The sequence below is a fragment of the Notamacropus eugenii genome, chromosome 5 (genome assembly GCF_028372415.1).
Source record: "Notamacropus eugenii isolate mMacEug1 chromosome 5, mMacEug1.pri_v2, whole genome shotgun sequence".
Lineage (NCBI taxonomy): Eukaryota > Metazoa > Chordata > Mammalia > Diprotodontia > Macropodidae > Notamacropus > Notamacropus eugenii.
Genome location: NC_092876.1, coordinates 420,894,799 through 420,917,732, shown reverse-complemented (window position 1 = coordinate 420,917,732; position 22,934 = coordinate 420,894,799). Strand labels below are relative to the sequence as shown.

Below are 22,934 nucleotides of genomic sequence, written 5' to 3'. Positions count from 1 at the left end.
TTTTTTAAATTGTTTAGGCAGATTTAAACTGTGAAATATTAATCCCCAGTGATAACTAAATTAATTTAATCATGGATTAATTAAAAGTATGCTTAATTTGCCAAATAATAGACTAGAAATTCACAAAAATCTCATTGAACTGTTAAGAGGTAAAAAGAATACTATAAACTAAATACTAATCATTTCAATTTTTAGATGAAAAAACTAAAGCAAAGAATGGAAAATTGACTTTCCCAAGGCTACACTAATGAAGAGTAGAGCTTGAACTTATATATCTTTCACTTCTAGTCCATCATACATTCTCCTAGAATACAAAATATATTGTAATGAAAGCCAAATAATGTGCCTATTGTATGCACAAACATTTCAGTAAGGAGAAAGGTATCTTGAGTTAAAGGTATCTCAGTTAAAAAAAAACAACACCAGAAGCCAACAGAAAATGTCTTAAAGACATCACATCCTGAAAGTCTTCAACCATTACATCAAGCAGTGTTCTTAACTGCAAGTCATAGAGTATACCACTTCAACTGTGAATAGGTCTGATGGCATGGTAAAATTGATAGCATTACAGCTAGGTCTTAATGTAATCTGATTTTCCAACAGTTACCTAATATTATCAATATGGCAAATCTTTAGAGCTACTGAAATAATTAGTGTATTTCTTCATTCTTTAGCAGTCTTAAAGTGTACCTGAGGACTATGTGTTTCACAGTCCATTGCTTGGACAGCAGCTGTAAAGTGACCACCACTATGCCGATGCTGATGTGTTGGATCTGACCGGGCCCTTCCACTGTTGCTTGTCCCTGAAGATCCACCTTAAAAGAACCAAAACAGAATAAAAGTTTGCTTTTGTAGAAATCAAATTCTAAAACTTACACTAAATCGGAAAATGACACACTGTCTAGCTAAAATCACACATTTTCATCAGTCAGTCAACAAGTTTGAGTACTTTTATCCAAAATTTTAAAATGCAAAGTTTAATTAAAATGCAAAATTTAAAAATGTGGTTAAGTAGTGATATGAAAAGGAACTAAAAATCTCAAAGCTGTAACCAAGCATATACCTGAGCTTGAAGATGTACTCGAGGTGGTTCCTGAAGACTGTGACTGTTCCATAGCAGGACTTGTGGAGACACTGTTACTTGTATTTGTGCCTTCATCTGCTGTTTTCTTAAAGAAGCTGTGCTGCAGGGCGTAATATGGTTGAATTCTAGTCTTAGGGTCATAATCAAGCATCCTTAAGATGAGGTCTTTAAACTTCAAGTAGTCCGCTACAGTATGTCCAGATTCTCCAGCACGACGTCCCCCAGGTCCTCCTGTTTCTACCCCAAGAATATTATGAAGTTTGCGGGTTCCTGGTGGTTTGTATTCCTATGTGGGGGGGGGGGGGGGGGGGGGGGGGGGGGGGGAGAAGATTTTCTTAAAATTTGAAAAAAAAATTTGTCAATTAAATCAACTTAAAATGCAATAGTTGAGGTTTTATTAGAAATATAACAATATGTTGAAACATTCTACGTATTATTTTATATATCACTGTGATAAACATACATATATGTATACACAGAAATATACATATATATAATTAAATAACAGTTTGATAGAATTTTGATTGTGGCACACTGCCACTACCTCATGACATCATACTCAAAGCACAAGAACAATAAATGCCCTTGCCTTAAACTGGCCTTGTGACTTACTAATTTTGCAGATGAAGAAATTAAAGCTATAAAAGACTTTTTATTTAAAATATCTGCACATTTAATAATGATTTTACCTTAGACAGAAACTGTTTACAGTCTAAGTTCCTAAGACAATGCTATGAATAACAGTTCCATTTCTAGGAGTGTAAAATTAAAATAACCTCAATAATCATTTATTATTCGCCTACCACACGCCAGGAATTGTGCTCATCACTGGAGACATAAGAGAAAAACTGAGAAAGACTCTGTCTTCAAGAAGCTTACATTCTAATAGGGGTAGGAAGGAAGAAAGGGAACAACATGTACATATGGGTAAGTAAATATAAAACATATACAGTGTAAATGCATGGTAATTTTGGTGGAACAGGGATACTGAATCAGAGAAAATCAGAAAGGGCATCTTGAAAAAGACGGTAACTGAGCTGAACTGGGAATGGAGCTAAGATTCCAGGCACAAAACATCTTGTGCCAAAGCAAGGGATTTGTCAGCAATACGCATTTAGACTAAGCACCCACTATGTGTTAGTCACTATTTTAAGCACAGGGGTTTAAAAAAAAAAAAAAAAAAGAGGCAAAAAACAGTCCCCATTCTTAAGGAGCTCAGAGTCAAATAGGTTTGGGAGGTGAGAGAAAAAATGTTATGGAGAATAGTAATTTGACTGGATCATATAATACATAAAAGTCTATAAAGATAAGATTAAGCCAGATTGTGTAAAATGTAAAATGTCCAAGAGAGAAGTATATATTTTATCTAGTGGCAATGAAGAACCACTGAAGCTTTTTGAGCAAGGGAGTGGAACGATCAGAGCTTTGTGCCTTAGACACGTCATAAGATCATAGATCCAGAATGAGAAATTCAGAGGTTTTTTAACTCAACCTTCTCATTTTGCAGATGAAGAAACTGAGGCCAAAGAAGAGTAAATGATTAATCCAAGATCACACAGGAAATGTATCAAGAAGTAAGATTTCAACCCAGGTTCTCAAATGCCAGAGAGTTACATGTTCTTTCCTCTGCATAATTTGGCTATTGCATGGATAACAAAATGGAAAGGGGAGAGACCAGAGGTCAGAGTTGATCAGTGCCTAAAGTGGGAAGGGGAGGGAGATGTTAGAGATCCAGCAGAGGTAGAATCAATGAGACTTGGCAAGTAGCTTTATATGGGGAAGAATGATAGTGAAGAGTCAAGGATGTCTCTGGGTAAATGGAAGACAGTATCTTTGGCAAAAAGAGGTAAATTAGGGAGAAGACAGGGTTGTGTATGTTGGGGGAAGGGGGCAGGAAATGGATTCCATTTTGGACATACTGAATTTGGGATATCTATAAACCATGGAATTGGAGAGGTCCAGCAGGCAGGTGGTGATTTAGAACCAGAATTCAAGAAAGATCAAGCAGATTTGGGAATCAAATGAATAGAGATCATGGAACACATGGGAACATGAGATCACAAAAAAAAAGGGTAAAAAGGAAGTTGGGGAGAGGACCCCAGCGTCAATCTAAACTTAAGGGATAAAATGTGGATGATCATCCAAGCACAGAGAGTTAAGAAGGACTAGTCCAGTAGGTATGAAGAGAAAAAGAGACATTAGTCTTCATGAAAACCCAGGAAAGAGAGTATTTATTAAGAAGAGGTACTAAAAAATGTTTAAAACTGCACAGAAGTCAAGAAAAGTATAGTGTACTTAGAAAAGGTTGCTGTATTTAGCAATTAAAGAGATCACTGATAATTCTGGAGAGAACAGTTCAGATCAAGAGGAAGGAAAATGGATTATTCTCACATAAAACAATGCAGGAAAAATGTTAGGAGTAAATTAATTTTATTCAAAGAAAGACAATGACAGTTTGTCTATCAGACAGTTTGTCACTTATTGCTGAAGATGAACCCTGATATATCTTATAAAAAAAAAACAACTAACCATTTTGCTTGTGTTTTAAGGGTTACAACAACTTTAGACTTTCTAAATTACTAAAATAGCCAGGGGCTAATGAAACCTAGTTCCAGAACAAGTTCATTAACTCAGAAGTTTTATATGCAAATTAAGTTTAAGATTCATCAAAGAGGAGAGGACCTTCCATCCGCATAAAGTGCAAGATATGGGAGAAAGAGGTAGAGCTGGTAGAGGGGATAATCCTAATTGTAACTGTGGAAAAGAGAGTAGTGGCTAAGAAAATGCAAGAGGAATAAAACAAAACAAAACTCGACTGAAGAAAAGAGAAAACCTAACTCAGGATTCAGATTTTTAAAATCCACAAAAGGAAAGTATTTTACATCATGGACTTTGGTAATCAAAGCTCAAAGTGCTGAAAAACTATAAATCTATTTTAAAAAATGTATATACACACACACTTGTATTTCTTTTATCGATTTATTGATTTCACACAGTCTTTAGTAAAATTGTGCCTCTTGCCTACCACTACCTAGTGAAATCATACCTGGAATACAGGGTTAGCAGAAAGAAACCCTAAGTGTTTAAAGTTTCCTGTTCCCTCTTCTCCAAAAGGTGACAGCTTTGTGACATCCTTTTCCATATCATTTCCAAAAGAACCAAGAAAGATTAGAAACGAGCCTTTAAAGTGCACATAGGAAACAGATAAATGAAGGAAAACAATGAAAGTCTCATTTCATTCCAATACACATTTTGTTATGTGAAAGGTACTAGGCTAGAAACTGAAGATATAAAGATGAAAACTGATGATTCCAATTGTCAGCGCTTACAATTTATTGGGAGAGTGGAGACAAAACAACTAACTACACATATAAAACAAATACTATACAAGACAGAATATGGTAAAATCAAAGAAAATATTTAGATAAAGTGCAAAAAGAAGAAATGAAACTGAAGAATATCACCTTTAGTTAGGATATTAGGAAAGGCTTCATGTACCTGAAATGAGCCTTAAAGTAAACATATTTCAATGGCCAAAATAGAGAGAGAATGTGTTACAGATATGGGCTCGCATACATACATTAAAGTCAAGTTAACATTAGTCATTCAACTTGGCTAGAGGGTAGAATATAAGGAATAGTATAAAATAAGGCCAGAAAAGTTAATTGGAGCCAGAATGTAGAGATTTAATCACCAGACCAAGGAATCTGTCCTTTAGCCTACAGGGAAAAGGGAGCCATACAGTTAATGAACAGGGAAGTGATCTAGTCAAAATAATACATTAGGAAGAATATTTTGGCAGCTTTGTAAAGGAAAAGGAAGAGTCAGTGGACAAAGAGATGAGTTCAGAGGCTACTACAAATAGATATAAAGACCTGAATAATTAACTATTCCATAGGTAAATAGATTGCTAAGGTACAATATTTCTTTACAAAGAAAGGGTACAACTCTAAAGTTTATACATAAAAAAGTAAAATTTTTAAAAACTTAATTAGAAATATTTTAGATTTGTTATTTAAAGTTACTGGTCATCAAAGGTGGAACATAACCAATTCAAGGAGACTACAGAATACTGAATGTCTTTGATATCTCTATAATAATGAAAAAAAGCATTTTTTTAAATGACCCCTTCACTCAATATAGCAATAACCACAAAACTTGCTTAGATTTGCATAAGCACAACAACATAAAAGACAACCTCCCCACCGTTCAGACAAACAAAGATCACACTGATCCTTCTGCTAAACTGAAGTTCAGTAGCTTGGATAGTGGCAGTAAAACCTTTGAAATGATGATGAAAATGATGTCATGATAGGGAAAGAGTACTAAAATTTTAGTCATAAGTAAATCAAAAGCATCCATCAAATTATTTTAAGAATAACAAAGTACTGACAAAAATAATGACATTTGTTTTTAATAATATGTATGCATAACAAGCAAAGGATTAACAGAGAAATCAATCCTTATAAATGGTGAAATATTAAAAGGTAACACAAATGAAAACAATACTTTGAAAGGCACACAAGTGAGAACTGGTCTGTTTCTTAGACTTTTACCCTTTTTCCATCTTTGGTCTTCTTTAAGTTCCAAGTGCCATCCGGCAACTTCTCAAAGAACTTTCTTGCTTTGGGTGCTTGGTCAAGAATATGTGCAGGTGCTATTCCCAGAACTTCCACTATTTTATTCATCTGATCCACCTGTGTAAAACAGCAACAATCAAGTCAGAAACATACTTTCTACAGTACATTACACCATCATTTCTGTTCATTACTACTCCTAAAAGAGTTTAATGAAAATTTTTGATTCAATAAAGGTCTTGAAATATGGGCAACAAAGTACCAGCCACGTTGAAGAGATTCCTGCTTGGAGTAGTATTTACACTATAAGACTGAGTAATTCTCAATTTTTTAAGTATCATGTCCATGTTTTACATGGATAAATTATTTACAAAGAAAATTTATTTACATAAACAAGTGTCTGGAGTAGGACTGTATAATGTAGTGGCTAGGGAGAAGGCTTTGGAGTCCAGACCTGGGTCAAAACCAGATTCCAATCCTTACTCTGATACTGTATTTACCAAAGGAAATAAGAAGTAACACCCACAAAGTGGCTTCAAAAACAGCCTCAAGAAAAAAAACATGCTTTATCACTAGGTAGAAGAGGACAAAGGGAATATAAGAAATGAAAACAATGTAAAAAGAAAAAGATACAAATGAAAATAAAAAGATATTTCCTAAACAATGAGCTGTGCCTGTCAGGTGACCAGCATTTTAAAGCAGTATTCTAACTAACTAGCAATGCTTTTTTTCAAGTGATTAAAACTCTAAAGTTTTCCCCATCTGTAAAATAAGAATACTGGCTTAGAGAGACCCCTTTCCTCTTTAGGAGGTCAGGTTAACTCCAAATAATTCAGATTGTTATGTCATTATTCCTGTTGGTTCTAAATACTTCAATTCTTCAAAGGATTCATGATTTTATCAATGTGAGTATTCTTTCTACCAGTACAAACTGCAGCCCAGATACACAATTTCACCCTATAGGGTATCAAATACATGTTCTCCAAAGAGGTTGATTAGATATTTTAACAATTCATGGATACCAGTATATCACTGAGGTTTATTCATGCCAGGCATACAGCAGACACTTAATATTACTGATTGATACCTTAGTACTCATTATTGTTATCTGATAGGCCCACATATAATTTTCTGACCAAACATTTCTAGAACAGTATTTTTTACTTAAGGATTGTAAAATAGGCACTGCAATATGCTGTAGTCTATTTAACCTTGCCATGTGACTTTTGATCAGTATCTGAGTCAACTGTGATTATTCATTTTTCACAGAATATAATGTTATCATGATTCACAGCCAATTAATGTGGTCAGGAGAACATCAGGAATACTGAGTAGTATCAGTAGGAGCAGAAGGAGTAACAACACATAGTTCTAATTCTATCTGTACTATCAAAAAGATCAAAGTGAGATAATGGAAATACTAATGGTAATAATAATTATTACAGTTTGCATCAAGAATATATTCTCTACAGAGGATGAATTTTTATCCTAATACTTTTATTCAATTTTTTAAAAAAATAGCTATTTTATCCATTTGTAAAATGACATGGTATAAACACTAAATACAAATAATAATATCAGGATAGTGACTTGTCTCAGGGTCATTTTTATCTGAATCACACTGAAAAACACAGAAACTGAGATGATGATGATGATGTAATACCAAGACAATGATGGTTTGTGGCACAGGGAGCAGTTTGGAATTTTTGAAAATGCCACACAATTACCACAATACAATTTAGTGCAATCCTTTTCTCCTACTTAACTACAGACCTAGCTTACAGCCATTCAGTATTGCCTGTTTCAAACAGAAGTACAGAATGCCCAATCACCAACTGCATGTCAAAGTCTGGACAATAAGCATATTTCATATATTTAGTTCTTTTGTGGAATGTTAGTTGAGGTTTTTTTGAGTGGTCACAGATATCAATGAAAAAGTTCTGTAGTACTCTGGGCATTAATGTAAGTAGAATTAGATTATCCACAAAAAGGAGTACTAGCAGATGTCATACAGAAGAAATCTCTTCCATTTCTACTATGCAGAACTGCTCCACAGTGGTAACTACTTTTGATAGGCACAAAAATATATTTGACTAATGTTGCTAACCAGAGGATTAGTGAAAAAGTTACTTCTAAGGTTTGATTATATCAAATAGATTTTCTTAACATATTCATGGAGGCAACTTGTCTCTCAAGGATTCTCTTCTTGTTTATACTGTTTCACTTGGTGATCTCATCCTCACTCATGGATTCTATTATCATCTCCATCCTCACCTTCACATTTACTTAATCCAGCCCTCCCTCCAGTCTCGTATCTCCAGCTACCTATTAGACATATCAAACTAGCTAACCTGTAGACATCACATTCAACATATCCAGAGCTGAACTCATTATCTTTTCTCAAAACCCACTCCCCCTTCCAAAAGTCCCTGTTCCCATTGTGAAGGCCACCATCCAGTGCTCCACACTTACAACCTCGGTGTCCTCTTCAAGGCTTCACTCTGACACCCTTCCCCTCATATTCAATGTGCTGCCACGGTCTATAGATTTTATCTTCATAATATCTCTCAAATACAACTTCCCCCCTTCCTCTTTCTCCAATACTGCCCCACCCTGGGGTAGGTCCTTATTCCTGTCCTGCTGGTTGGTCTCCCTGTCACAAGTTTCTTCCCCACTCCAGTTCATCATTCATTGATATGGAAGCTATTTTCCTAAAGCACAGGTCCAATCAAGTCACCTCCCTACTCAACAAACTTCAGTGGCTCCCTCACAGCTTCCAGTATCAAATACAAAAACTCATTTAGCATTCAAATAGAGCTTCAAACCCAGCCCCCACCTCACCCTTTCTAGTCTTCTTACACCTTATACTCACACCCCCACACCCAAATCTGTCATCTATTGCCAAGGCTTGCCTCCTTGATATTCCTTAAACAAGACATTCAATCTCCTGACTCCAGGAATTCCCACTTTCTGTCCTTCATGCATGTAATGCTCTCCTTTCTCATCCCTGCTTCTTGATTTAGATGAAGTTCCATCTAAAAAGCTGCATCTACAAGAAATGTTTCCAAATGCACTTAATTCTACTGATTTCCTATTTATTCTGTGTATATTTTCTTTGTACAAAATTGCTCACATTTTGTCTCCCCCATTGCACCAAGGGGCAGGGATTGTTTTTGGTGCTTAATAAAAGCTTATTGAATTAACATGTTGACTTGGTTTGGAGAATACTATCAAATACTTTACAAAATATCTCAAACTCTTCATCATCTGTAGGCCCATAAAATACAATTACTTTCATGAAAATATTTTGTGTATGTGCAACATAAATATTGAAAGGCAAAATGACCCAGAGTCCAATGAAATGATGCTTCTTGTTGCCAATTCTATCAATTCCTTTATTTAATTCTACAAGGAGAACCTATATGCTATCTTTCCATTTAGATGCAATTGCCTTATGCAACAAGAATGTCAATATTGATAGAGTTAAATTTACCAATAGTGTGACAATGTACTATTTGGGCAGGGAACCAAAATGTACTATAAAGTACTTATCCATTTTTAAATGTTATTCAAAATTCACAACCTCATCTCTTGTTATCTTTACTCAAGTTCTCTTGATGCCTCGTATCTCTAAAATTCATGAAACAATACTTCTCAAACATTTCAAGACAAATTGATTAATTCGGTCGTTATTTATTTTACTAACCAAGTATCCATATTCACTTTTAACAATTCTGAACTCACTATTGTGTAGCAACAATAACACATAAAATTAAACAAAGGGGAACATAAAAGGATCTATTTAAACAATTATATTATTTAGTTAAACAACATGGTAAGTCTTGAAATCCCTTCTTAAGCAACTTAGTATATACTTCTCTAAGGGACAAAAAAAAAGTCCTAATGATAATAGGGGGAAAAAAATCAATTACACACCTCATTGGCTCCACTGAAAAGAGGTTCTCCAGTGTGCATTTCAACTAAAATACACCCAAGGGACCACATGTCAATAGCAAGATCATAAGGCATTCCCAGTAGTACCTCTGGAGAGCGATAAAAGCGACTCTGGATATACTGGTATATCTGAAATATAATTTCAAAAAGTTTCAAGGAAGTTTTAGTTTCTTGACAAGTACCAATTATAAGTAATAAATAAACTACTAGGAGCACTGGCTAATGTTAGAAGGAAGTATAACTGGCAAATTCCTCTAGTAAGGTCTATTTGTGTTTATGTTTTAAAGAATGATTTATTAAAAATATTTTTGATGTTTTAATTTTTTATTTATATCTTGTTTGTATATAAACTACATTTCTCAATACAACCTTTCTTTCCCAGAAAATCATTTCATATAACAATTTTTTGTATAAAAGAGAGAAAGCACAGTTCAGAAAATTAACATACAGAAAAAGTAGAGCATTATTCCAAACCCACAGTTCCCTATGACTGCAATTGAGGGAGGTGCTGAAGGATAATTGTTAAAGGCTTTATACATGATTACTGTTAGTACAACATAATTATTAGAAATAAAAGCTTTTTAATTTAACCAAGGCAAAAATACTTTAAAGTAAACTTTTAGCCTTCCAAAGAAGACCTTAGTACTTATGAACTGAATTATTAGCTATGGGAATTGCTTGGTCAACCTGACAGATATACAATAATTATTTAAATTTTTTAGAACATAGTGTCAAATGGATGGCTATAAAATGTGATTGAAATTTAGTGAATCCTGTTCTGAATTAGCTTTACAATGGTTTGATAAAAAGATCTTTTATTTTTTCTATATTTCCCTTGAAATCCTATTCCTATCCTTATTACAACCTGATATTTAAAGCTGAATCTTTAAGAAAATTTTAACAATTACCAACACATGCAGTTTTTAATAAAAGTGCTTTAAAAAACAACTTTGAAAACTCCTTTAATCTTCATTTACCTTACATTATAAGACACAGGAAGCTACATTTTATGGCTTAAGTTCACATCACAGCAGTAGAGCATAAATTGTCCCCAAGTAAGGCCCCCATATTAGAATGCATCCTTTTGGGTTAATCACACCCTGACAAGGGGGGTGGGGGGGGAGGGAGGGAGGGAAGGAGAAAGGAAGGAAGGAAGGAAGGGAGGGAGGGAGGGAGGGACTTCCTAAAAATAAAACATCCTAACCACCCTATCCTTCTTTCAGCTTCTAAAAGTGTTGAGAATTATTACAGTTAACATGAGAGCTACAACAAAGGAAGAACAGACCCCATTTTTAGGCCTAAATTAATCATTAGATAGAATAGATGCCCCAGCAAAGTTATCTAACTGCCTGTGTTTCTCTTTTCCTTCGAGAAAAACTACACAGAACTGGAATCATTTTAGTATCAAAATCTCAAAGGTTTCCTTCACTTAAACATTAAGAATAACAGGTCTTTATGAGGCAGTTGTTTTTGGTTGTTCTTTTTTTTTTTTATGTAGCTGCTGCCTTCAAATCAAGTAATGGGGTAGATGTTTAGTTAGTGAGAGAGAATGCATGAGGGCAGCAGGGCAATATTTAGTTATTTTGTATACACTTTTATTAAGTCATTTTATATCAATGCTGAATATACACACACACACACACACACGTGCACGCGCATGCATGTATGTGTGTGTGTGTGTGTGTGTGTGTGTGTGTGTGTGTATGTGTGCACATGAACAAGACTCCCCCATTAGAATGTAAGCTTTTGGTGAGGAGGCATTGTTTCCCTCTTTGTACTTGTACCCCCAGTTCTACGCAGCAGGTGCTTAATAAATACTTGGCAATGTTTGCAAAAGAAATAGAATTAGATATTAGAGAAAATGGGTTTACATCCTGGCTCTTCATAAAAGTTCCCTGGAATTCATAGTCCCTTGAACTAAAACGATATCTAAATTCATATTACTACCTCCCGCACTTTAAGCTGGTTTCTGGTATGGATTACTTTTTCAGATATAAATGCATCCTTCCTCCTTGTTTTCTACTTTCTCTAATCACAATTTTTTTTCTGGACATTTTTCTGCCTCTGCTCTGCAACTGCATCTCCCAGATACTTTGGTTCCCTTTCAGCTCTGGGACTCTTGACCTGAAGCCTCTGCTATCCAAATTAGTGAATGTCTCATGGCACAACATATGAGATGGCTTCAGGAATGTTTTATATTCTACTTTTACACCATCTGCCTCCATGCAATTTCTGGGCCTTTGAATGTTACTCTCTGCCTCAATGGTCCTTTCCCACCACTCTTTCCATCTCTAGAATCATAATCATTTATCAATACAGCTATTGTTACTAGAAAGAGCATATCAGTCATCTCCCTTATGGCTCTACTCCCCATTCTGTCTCTTTCCAAATCAAAATACTAAATCTGCTGTCTCTCCCATTAGAACGTAAGTTCCTAAAGAGAGTGTCATTTTTGTATTTGTATATCAAGTACTTTGTAGCACAAAGAAATGCTTAATAAATGCTTTTTTATTCATTCCAAAAGACAGTAATCCTTACTCCTCTAGGCTTGGAAAATCTACTCCAATGTACTTTTTTCTGTAGGGTGGAAGTCAAGTGAAAGGAAAGACTGCTATAAACCTCCAATGGGAGACATCCTTTATCTATGAACCAGGCTGTTGTCATGTTGATCATAATAGCAGGGCACTGCTAGTATTCCTGTTTCTACTAGATCTATTCTTTTCTGCTCTTACGACAAAGGAATTTGGAACTAGGATGCGATGCTGAGAGTTTCAAAAGGTTAACAGAGTAAGTTTAAGGTCATGGAGCAAGAGTCCACGATAGAAACAAATGAAAACCAGCCAAGCAGTAGAGTATTTTTGCAGTAAAGATACCAGGTCACTGAAAAAAGAGAGGGACTCCATCACCTATGCCATAGTCGGAAGTCAACTTGATGGGTCAAATGTGTTATAAACTGGTACAAGTTTAAGCCCACTTTCTGCATGGAACAAAGATATTAGGGGACAGTTTGCCCTTAAGTGATAGGGGAGGAAATATTTGTACTTCTGTTCTTACTGCAACTTCTCAGTAAATATCACTTTGCAAAATCTACTTGACATTAATGAGTTAAATGATATTAGAATACTAATCACTGGCAATTCAAATTGGGGGAAATACATCAGAATTGTGATTCAAGCTGATAGCATTAAAATCTCATCCCATCTCTGAAACACATTTTTTGGTTTGGGAAGAGAGGATAAGGAACTGTAAGAGGGATGGTTGATATGCTCTTTCCAGTAACAACAGCTGTATTGAAATGATTAGGGTATCAGAGACAGAAAGGGTGGTGGGAAGGAGCCACCAAGACAGACACAAAGGTACCCATAGAAGCCTGAGGGCGAAAAGGTAGCCTTACTCCTGATTACACAGCCTCCCAAGCCACTCTCACTAATACTGACTGCATTTTTACTCATTCTCCTTGGTTCCCTGGTCATGTAGGGGAGTTGGAATAAACCCTGCTCCCCAGCACACTTCTAGGAGCTCCCTTGAACTCTATTACTCAGTAACTTCTCCTTTTTTGAGATTCAGTCTACTTGTATCTATCACACAGTCAAAATCGTGGTAGCTGAAGTCTACAAAAGCTCAGATCACTAGGTCACTGTTCCTTTCTCAATGACTTCAGGACCTGGCTCAAGTTTTCTCTCCTTTCTAACTCTTATCTTCATACTTGGGGATTTAAACATACATATTGTCTTCTTCAAAAACCACCTATTCCTCCACTTACCTCAGCCACAAAGGTCATACCTTTGCTCTTGACATCATTCATAAATACACCACCTCCATGTTCAAAAATTCCCAAATCATTCCATCTGATTATAACCTAATGACTTTCCAATCGTATCTCTGACTTCTCTCACCAAACCCTACTCTTCAAACTTATCTCTGATCCCTCTACTTCTTTTCAACCCACTATTCCACTCACCCCACTAGCTCTTCCAAATCTATCCATCCCACCTGAAATCTCTCAGGACTCCTTCTAACCCAATACTTCCCAACAGAGAAACTTGTCTGAGGCCATTCACCATGAGCTCCCTCTTCTCTCCTTTCTCATTTCATATCACTCAGATGCACTCTGCCACTATATCTGTCCTCCTTCATCTATCTTTTACATGGAAAGGTAGTCTTATACTCCTTACTAAGGTAAATCTCTCTATCTACAGAAACAATTCTATTCCGTCTCAATTTCCTCTAACAGAATGCCTCTTCTGTCATCCCCACTCTATCACTTATCTTCAATCTTTCCTTGTCTAGTGGATGCATCCTTATTGTCTACAAACATGCCCAAGTCTTCCTCATTCTCAAAAAATCCTCATTTGATCCTTCTATCCCCACTACCATAATTCTTCTGCCCTTTGTTGCTAAACTCCCTGAAAAGGTCATCTTACAATAAGAGCCTCCACTTCCTCTCCTCTCATTTCTCCCTTAAAATCCAGGCTCCCAGCCAGATCATTTCACAGAAACTACTCTCCCTACAGTTATCAACGATCTTGTATCTGCTAAATCTAACGGCCTCTTCTTAATCCTCGTTCCTTTTGACCTCTCTGTGCCCTTTGATACTACTGCCATCCTCTCCTTTCTGATGTTTTCTTCTCTTCTTATCTCTTTCCAGGATACCACTCTCTGCTGATTCTTCCATAAACTGCTCTTTCTCATCCTCCTCTGCTGGAGATGTTACCCTCTCTAACCACAGATATTCCACAAGCATCTGTCCCGGGTCTTCTCTGTCTATGTTGCTTTACTTGGTGATCTCACTAGCTCATATGGATTTATGATCTCTATGTTGAAGATTCCCTGTGTACCCATTCTGCTCCAAACTTTCTGCTGACTTCCAGTCTTAAATCTACAAACACCTTTCAGATGTCTCAAACCAGATATCTAGTATCTTCAACTCAACATGTCCAAAGCTGAACTCATTATCTTTTCCCCAAAGCCCTCCCCTACTTGTACTGATAAAGATACCATTCTCTCATTCCGCACAGGCTCACAACTTAAGTGTGTCCTCACCTCCTCATTAGCTCAGTCCTGTCGCCCTCATACCCTCAATCTGTTGCCAAGGCCCACCAAGATATTGCATTTCTTGAACGTTTCTCAAATATGCCCTCTTTTTTCCTCTGACATTGTGTTACTTGGGTACAGACCCTCATCACCTCAATTTTATTAGCCAGTTGGTGCTTCTGCTTACCTTGAATTCCTCCCTACTCCAAACCATTCTGCATTGGATCAGCTCCTAAAATGCTGATCTGATCATGCCACCCTCCTCTCTATTACTCTCCATCCCACTCAGTAAAGTGGCTCCTTATTGCCTTAAGAATTAAACACAAAATCCTGTATGCCATATAATCCCTCATAATCTAGCCCCACTCCTGCCTTTCTAGTCCTCTTACAACTTATTCTTCTCCACCTACTCTTCAACGCAGTGATACTAGCCCACTTGCTATTCCATGAGCAAGACCTCCATCTCTTCACTCCAGGCATTCTCTGGCTATCCCTCATACCTACAATGTCTCCTCACCTAACCTACTGGCTTCCCTAGCTTCCTTTAGCTTTCAACTAAATCTTCTACAGGAAGCCTTTCCTAACTCTTCTTAATTCTAGTGCCTTCCCTTTATTAATCATTTCTTCTACTCTTCATACAGCTTGTTTGTACTTATTTGTTTGTTTGTTATATATTCTCCACCAAAATGTGAGCTCCTTGGAACTGGGACTGTCTTTTGATCCTTTCTGTATCCCCCCAGCTCTTAGCATAGTGCCTGGCATGTAAGAAGTACTTAATAAATGTATAATGCCTGATTGACTAGTAAGATGAGGGTGGGGGTCATTATTAGAATAAAGTCATGGGACATCCTCCAAAAGAGTCAGCAAAGGAACAATACAGTAATATGGCCACCAGATGGTGATTCTCTTACCCCTACAAGACTCTGTTTATCATCCCTCCCCTCCCAGGATTCCTCAGTGCCACTTGTAGATGAAGACAGAGTGCCACTTCTGCTCAGTACCTTGGCATTACAACATCCTTCAGCTAGGAGGAGATGACTTAACGTGTGGATCTTTGTAATATGATTTAATTCAATTACACAGTACCCTTTAATATACTTTCTATAGTAGCTCTATTTCTGTAACATCTTATAAATTTATTTCACTTTTTCAAAATTCTCTTTTAGTGCTTTTATGTTTACGTAGGATGCCTTATGTCATAGTTACTGATCCTAAGGAATCTCCTAGGGACCAAGGAATCCCTAAGAATACAATGAAGGTCTATTTAGAAAACATGGTCAGAGTAATGGTCTTTGTTCTGAAGTTCTGTCCTTCCTCTAGAAAATATATGTGAAAAAAATTTGGTTTTTGTTTTTATGAGGGAGCACAAAGCACAGATTCTTCTCAATTTCAATTTATTACTACTTGAGTGTATAAGCAAATTTCAAACAATTACATTTTTAAATGAGTAGAAAGAACTACTAAGTCTTTTTAACCAAATGTTCTCAAACTGAGAACATTATTAATAATTTTCAATTTCAGAAAGGCATTTTTTGCAAAATTAGGGGTCTGAAAATACTTCTAAGTACAAATGAAATATAGTACTTTTATTATTTCTAAAATGGCTTTCATTTAAAGACTATTGACTTTTATGTGATTATATCATAATATACTTTAAAAAATAGATCTGATTTTTTCAAAGTAATCAAACTTTCAATTCACATTTAAAGATCTTGTGTTCTTAAAGAAAAAATTAAGTTACCTGAGGTCCAAGTACTATTTAAACTACTTACTTACTAATTTTGAAAGGTGGAACAATACATACCCTCTGTCCCAGCTGACAAGAACTTCCAAAGTCAACAATCTTGATAGCGCTGCGTTTAGGGTTACAGAGAAGAATATTCTCAGGTTTGAGGTCACAGTGAATGATACTAAGTTCTGGAGTTGCAAGGAAAAGCAGTGCAGTGCACATCTGTTGTGCAAATTTTCGTGTCAGGTTCAAAGAGACACCTCGAAAATTTGTGTTCCTTAACAAGTCATAAAGATTATAAGACAACATTTCAAAAACTAAGCAGAGATGGTTTCGGAACATAAAGTGGCGTTTCAAATGCACTGAAAGAAAAGAGAATTTCACATCAGACATCTATTCATTACCAAATAATTAAATCATAAAGGGTTTTTTTTAGATATGAAACTTGAAATGACCAGATTTAAGAATATGAGCATACTAAGATACTTTCTACAATAATTTAAGAACTTCTAAACATTTTCTACTTTTACTGGGTTAGACATTTTTAATATTAATTTATATTTAATTAATATTAATAATAATTTAATATTAGTTGTCCAACATGTGGTAACTGCTACAAAGATTTCTTGCAGGCAAAAAATAACTAGAGTGACATTTCTAGAAATTTCAGTAAGGTACCCTTAAAATGTTCTATGGAAGACTCATAGCTTTGTAACTAAATATTAAGTAAAACACATTTCAACTTCCTGATAACAATACATTATTTATCCTACCTTCAATTATTTGGATCCCTATATTAAACCATGATTTTTTGTACATTTAGATAGAGAAAATCTACAACCTTATTCCTACATGGAAATACTATGATTTATGTAATCTTATAGGCTAGAAGAAATATTCTGTAATTTTGGCAAAGTACTGACTTCAGGCATCAATTCAAATAGAAAAAAGCAAATGAGTAATATGGATTATAAGGAAATATTATTGATAATTAAAAAGTATAAGGAAAAGCAGGAAAATCTAGTGTACATGGACAATGAATGGGGTCCAGAAGACACTGGGCTAGATTGCATCTGGGGAATCATATAATGTTATAATGGGGCAGCTAGGTGGCAAAGTGGATAGAGCACCCAACTTGGAGTCAGGAAAATCTAAGTTAAAAACTGGCTTCAAACACTTAATATCTATGCGACCCTGGACAAGTCACATAACTCCATTTGCCTCAGCATGCTCATGTGTAAAATTAGCTTGAGAAGGAAATGGCAAACCATTACAGTAACTTTGCCAAGAAAACCCTAAATGGGTCATGAAGAGTTGGATATGACTGAAGAACAATAATAGATAATGCTGTAATATTCCAAACAGCTCCCTGACCTTTAAAAAAGTTTAAAAACTAATTAAAAATAGCAAACAACCTCTCAAGAATATGGGGCCATAATTCATGAAATATCAGTCTCCAAAGAAACTAAAAATAATAAATGATCTAAAGGTGTCATAACAAAGGATTTAGGGAGACTGAAGTTTATTACTCATTATGAATGACATACAAGAAAAGGCATTAAAATGACATCCTCAGGGGAGCCACAGAGATGGCAGAACAGCTGGAAGAACCAAATTCTCCTTTATCATTATGTCAAAAAGATTCAGAAAACATGGCACAATGATTCCTCACTAGGAAGTCCAAGAAAAAAACTCAGAGTGCAGCATTTTTATAGCCTAGGTCAGGGTAGTGAAGCCATGAAGTCTAAGGAAAGTAGGCCTGTCTGCGCTGTGCACCAGAGGTCTGACAGTATGTAGTGAGTACTCACTACACAGTGTGGGGTCACAGAAACAACATAAATGGAGGGAAAGACCTGTGCCTCAACATGGTGACCAAAGGCAAAGAGTGGTAACATGCCTTCATCTGTGCTGAGCAAAAAGCGAAGGGGCTGAGTAGAGCAGCAGGCCACTAGAATTGCTTAGATCCAAACCAAGTCATTAACTTGCAGAGCTCAGACCCAGAGGGGACACTCAGACAAAGATGTAGATCAAATTATTTCAACAACACTGGTCCTCAGCCTGAGTTAAGCTGTCTCTGAGAACCTGGGATAACAAAACACTTAGTACTCTAAAAGAAAACAGCAGAAAGACCCAAAAGGATATAAGCTTGCCTTAGCCATTTCCCTCCTGAAGTATGCAGATCATTGCCCTAACAAAATAAACAATCAGGAGATAGGTTGGAAGAATCAAAAAAAACAAAAAATCTAAATAGTTATTGTAATGACAGGATGTTCTTGAGTTCAGACACAAACCCAGAAGAACATCTAAAAGCAAAATCTCAAAGAACACAGGGCATGTTCCAGGGAGAGATGAAGCAAGAGGGTTTCTTTTAAGGGTGAAAATGATTTTATAAATGAAATGACAGCTCTAGTATTAAAATGGGAGGAAAAAAATGAGAGCTCTGGAAAAAAAGAATTGGAAATTCTTAATTAATAACTTGCCACAAGAGGTAAAAAACCTTACTTGAACAACATACTTATTGAAAACTAAAATAGGCCAAATAGAAGTTAATAACTCCAGGAGAAAACAAGAAATACTTAAACAATGAGTGAAAAAAATTTTTTTTAAAAACCATAAGGTACACACTACAGCAAAAACAAACAAACAAACAAACAACTGGCTTGTAAACCAGACTGAAGAAAGATCTTATAAGAATCACTAGAATATCTAAAAGTCAGGACATAGACACACAAAAAAAGGAGCTAGAAAAAATATTAGGAGAAATCTGGCCACATCACTTAGAAATAGAGGGCAAAATAAAAATAGAATCCATTGGCCACCTCCTGAAAAAAACTACACAATACAACTCCTCAGGGACATTATACTCAAAATCCAGAGTACAGACAGAAAGAATTCAACTACTAAAGAAGCAGACTGAGGATCACAGAAGGTTTAGCAGCCACTCTAGGGAAAGCACAGGGCACTTAGAATGTTATAATACAGAAGACAAACGATACAGGTCAACAAACAAGAATAACTTGTCAGCTAAGTATAATCCCAAAAGGGGAAAAATTGACCTTAAAAACACAGAGACTTCCCTTCATTACTAATAAGAAGACTAGAGCTGATATTCACTGAGAACTCTAGGTTAATCACAGAAGGAATGTGTAATAGCACAAAAGAACTGGACAGTCTCAATTTTTAAATGTGCTGAAGATCTTAAAAAGACAAAAAGGGAGGGGAAAAATATGCAAGGGGGGAAGGGAGTTGAGTTGCGCAGTGGCAGCCATGGAATGGAAAAAGCAGCAGAAAAATTCTCATATAAGTAGGATGCACCAGTAGTCAGACAAATAAGGAGGAAGGGGTGGGGATAGTAGGAAACACTTGAACCTCACTGCCATTTGATCTTGCTTAAGGAAGGAAAAAACCTACGAGGTAGTTGCAGAAATACATTTCATTCACTAGGGAAATGGAAAAACGGGAAGGGGGAGAGGAGAGAGTTGTTTAAGAAAAGGATTAGTCATATGCAGAACAAACTAATTACACAAAAAGAAAAGATAACCAGTGGATGAGATTTGGGCAATGAAAAGAGGAGTAGGAGAACAGAAGTTGACTGCATTTAACCTAGGGTACTGGTGCTGAACATACTCCTATTTCACTACTTTCATCTTTACAAAAAAGGAGCTGGAAACAAAAAGCCTAAAAAATATAAAAGAATAGGACAGAAGGGAATACACAATTAAGAAGTATAACTATGAACATGGATAGGATGAACTCATTCAGAAAATGGAAAAGCATACAAGAGATCAGAAACCAATCCAAAAATATGTTTTTTTTAAGAAAACACACTTGAGGGGCGGAGCCAAGATGGTGGAGTAGAAAGACACACATATGCTAGCTCCAAACCCACAGCCCATAAAATATCTGTAAAGAAGAACTCCCAACAAATTCTGGAGCAGCAGAAGCCACAGAACAACAGAGCAGACGAGATTTCTGTTCCGAAGAGATCAGAAAACCTGACGCTAAAGGTCCATTGCGCACCAGACCCGGACCCGCAGCAGAGACCAGCCCTGCCTTGGTTGCCCGGGACTGAGAGGAGCAGATCCGAGCAGGCTTCAGGGATGGAATCTCCAGTGGCGGCGCGGGTCCCTCCACCCGCAGGTGGCAGGGGTCGGTGAGAAAGTCTTTTTGGGTGGCCCACAGGGGAGTGGGGTGTCCCCATGGCTCGGGCCCCCTTGGGAGGCAGCAGCAGGGCAGCAGCTGACCAGGCCACCCCAAGCAGGCAGGAGCCCAGATCCATTGCTGAAGGTCTCTGCATAAACCCCCTGAGGGAAATGAGCTTGGTGAGGTGGCCCTGCTTCCACCTGAGCACCTGAACTTAATCTCACACTGAATAGCAGCCCTGCCCAAAGCCCGGAGGCTGGGAAGCAGCATTTGAATCTCAGACCCCAAGTGCTGGCTGGGTGGATCTGCAGGCAAGGTGGGGGTGGAAAGAAAACTCAGAAGTCAAATCACTGGCTGGGAAAATGCACAGAAAAGGGAAAAAAAATAAGACTATAGAAGGTTACTTTCTTGGTAAACAGATATCTCCTCCCTTCCTTTCTGATGAGGAAGAACAATGCTTACCATCAGGGAAAGACACAGAAGTCAGGGATTCTGTGTCCCACACATCCAAACCAAATATACCATGGGCTCAGGCCATGGAAGACCTCAAAAAGGATTCTGAAAATTAAGTTAGAGAGGTGGAGGAAAAACTGGGAAGAGAAATGAGAGAGATGCAAGAAAAGCATGAAAAGCAAGTCAACACCTTGCCAAAGGAGACCCAAAAATATGCTGAAGAAAATAACATCTTGAAAAATAGGCTAACTCAATCAGCAAAAGAGGTTCAAAAAGCCAATGAGGAGAAGAAGGCTTTCAAAAGCAGAATTATCCAAATGGAAAAGGAGGTTCAAAAGCTCACTGAAGAAAATAGTTCTTTCAAAATTAGAATGGAACAGATGGAGGCTAATGACTTTATGAGAAACCAAGAAATCACAAAACAAAACCAAAAGAATGAAAAAATGGAAGATAATGTGAAATATCTCATTGGAAAAACAACTGACCTGGAAAATAGATCCAGGAGAGACAATTTAAAAATTATGGGACTACCTGAAAGCCATGATCAAAAAAAAGAGCCTAGACATCATCTTTCATGAAATTATCAAGGAAAACTGCCCTGATGTTCTAGAAACAGAGGACAAAATAAATACTGAGAGAATCCACCGATCCCCTCCTGAAAGAGATCCTAAAAGAGAAACTCCTAGGAACATTATGGCCAAATTCCAGAGTTCCCAGGTCAAGGAGAAAATATTACAAGCAGCTAGAAAGAAACAATTCAAGTACTGTGGAAATACAATCAGGACAACACAAGATCTAGCAGCTTCTACATTAAGGGATTGAAGGGCATGGAATAGGATATTCCAGAAGTCAAAGGAACTAGAACTAAAACCAAGAATCACCTACCCAGCAAAACTGAGTATAATACTTCAGGGGAAAAATTGGTCTTTCAATGAAATAGAGGACTTTCAAGCATTCTTGATGAAAAGAAAATTTGACTTTCAAATGCAAGAATGAAGAGAAGCATGAAAAGGTAAACAGCAAAGAGAAGTCATAAGGGACTTACTAAAGTTGAACTGTTTACATTCCTACATGGAAAGACAATATTTGTAACTCTTGAAACTTTTCAGTATCTGGATAGTGGGTGGGATTACACACACACACACACACACACACACAGAGCGAATTGAATAGGATGGGATCATATCTTAAAAAAATGAAATTAAGGGGTGAGAGAGAAATATATTGGGAGGAGAAAGGAAGAACTGGAATGGGGCAAATTATCTCTCATAAAAGAGGCAAGCAAAAGACTTTTTAGTGGAGGGAAAAAGAAGGGAGGTAAGAGAAAAATATGAAGTTTACTTTCATCACATTCCACTAAAGGAAGGAACAAAATGCACACTCATTTTGGTATAAAAACCTATCTTACAATACAGGAAAGTGGGGGAGAAGGGGATAAGCAGGGTGGGGGGGAGGATGGAAGGGAGGGCAATGGGAGGAGGGAGCAATCTGAAGTCAACACTCTTGGGGAGGGACAGGATCAAAAGAGAGAATAGAAGCAATGGGGGGCAGGATAGGATGGAGGGAAATATAGTTAGTCTTACAGAACACGACTATTATGGAAGTCATTTGCAAAACTACACAGATATGGCCTATATTGAATTGCTTGCCTTCCAAAGGGAATGGGTGGGGAGGGAGGGAGGAAGAGAAGTTGGAACTCAAAGTATTAGGAACAACTGTCGAGTACTGTTCTTGCTATTGGAAATAAGAAATACAGGTAATGGGGTATAGAAAGTTATCTGGCCCTACAGCACAAAAGAGAAGATGGGGACAAGGGAAGGGAGGGATGATAGAAGAGAGAGCAGATGGGTGATAGGGGCAATTAGAATGCTTGATGTTTCGGGGTGGGGGGAGGGGACAAATGGGGAGAAAATTGGGAACCCAAAATTTTGTGGAAATGAATGTTAAAAGTTAAATAAAT

The 22,934-nt window shown here is 36.8% G+C and overlaps 1 protein-coding gene across 11 annotated transcripts in view; it reads right to left on the bottom strand.

Annotated features, from left to right (window-relative positions):
* The window catches only part of DYRK1A (dual specificity tyrosine phosphorylation regulated kinase 1A), a 211,644-nt gene that overhangs the window by 4,264 nt on the left and 184,446 nt on the right, over positions 1–22,934 (bottom strand). For 10 of the 11 annotated variants that reach the window (XM_072614980.1, XM_072614973.1, XM_072614976.1 and 7 more), the window contains 5 exons: positions 16,454–16,740; positions 9,598–9,744; positions 5,641–5,781; positions 1,064–1,370; positions 691–815 (listed from right to left, as the gene is read on the bottom strand). In XM_072614980.1, coding sequence (XP_072471081.1) covers positions 691–815; positions 1,064–1,370; positions 5,641–5,781; positions 9,598–9,744; positions 16,454–16,740 — 1,007 coding nt within the window. The remainder of the gene's footprint in view (positions 1–690; positions 816–1,063; positions 1,371–5,640; positions 5,782–9,597; positions 9,745–16,453; positions 16,741–22,934) is intronic. The other variant, XM_072614981.1, reaches the window with a different exon arrangement.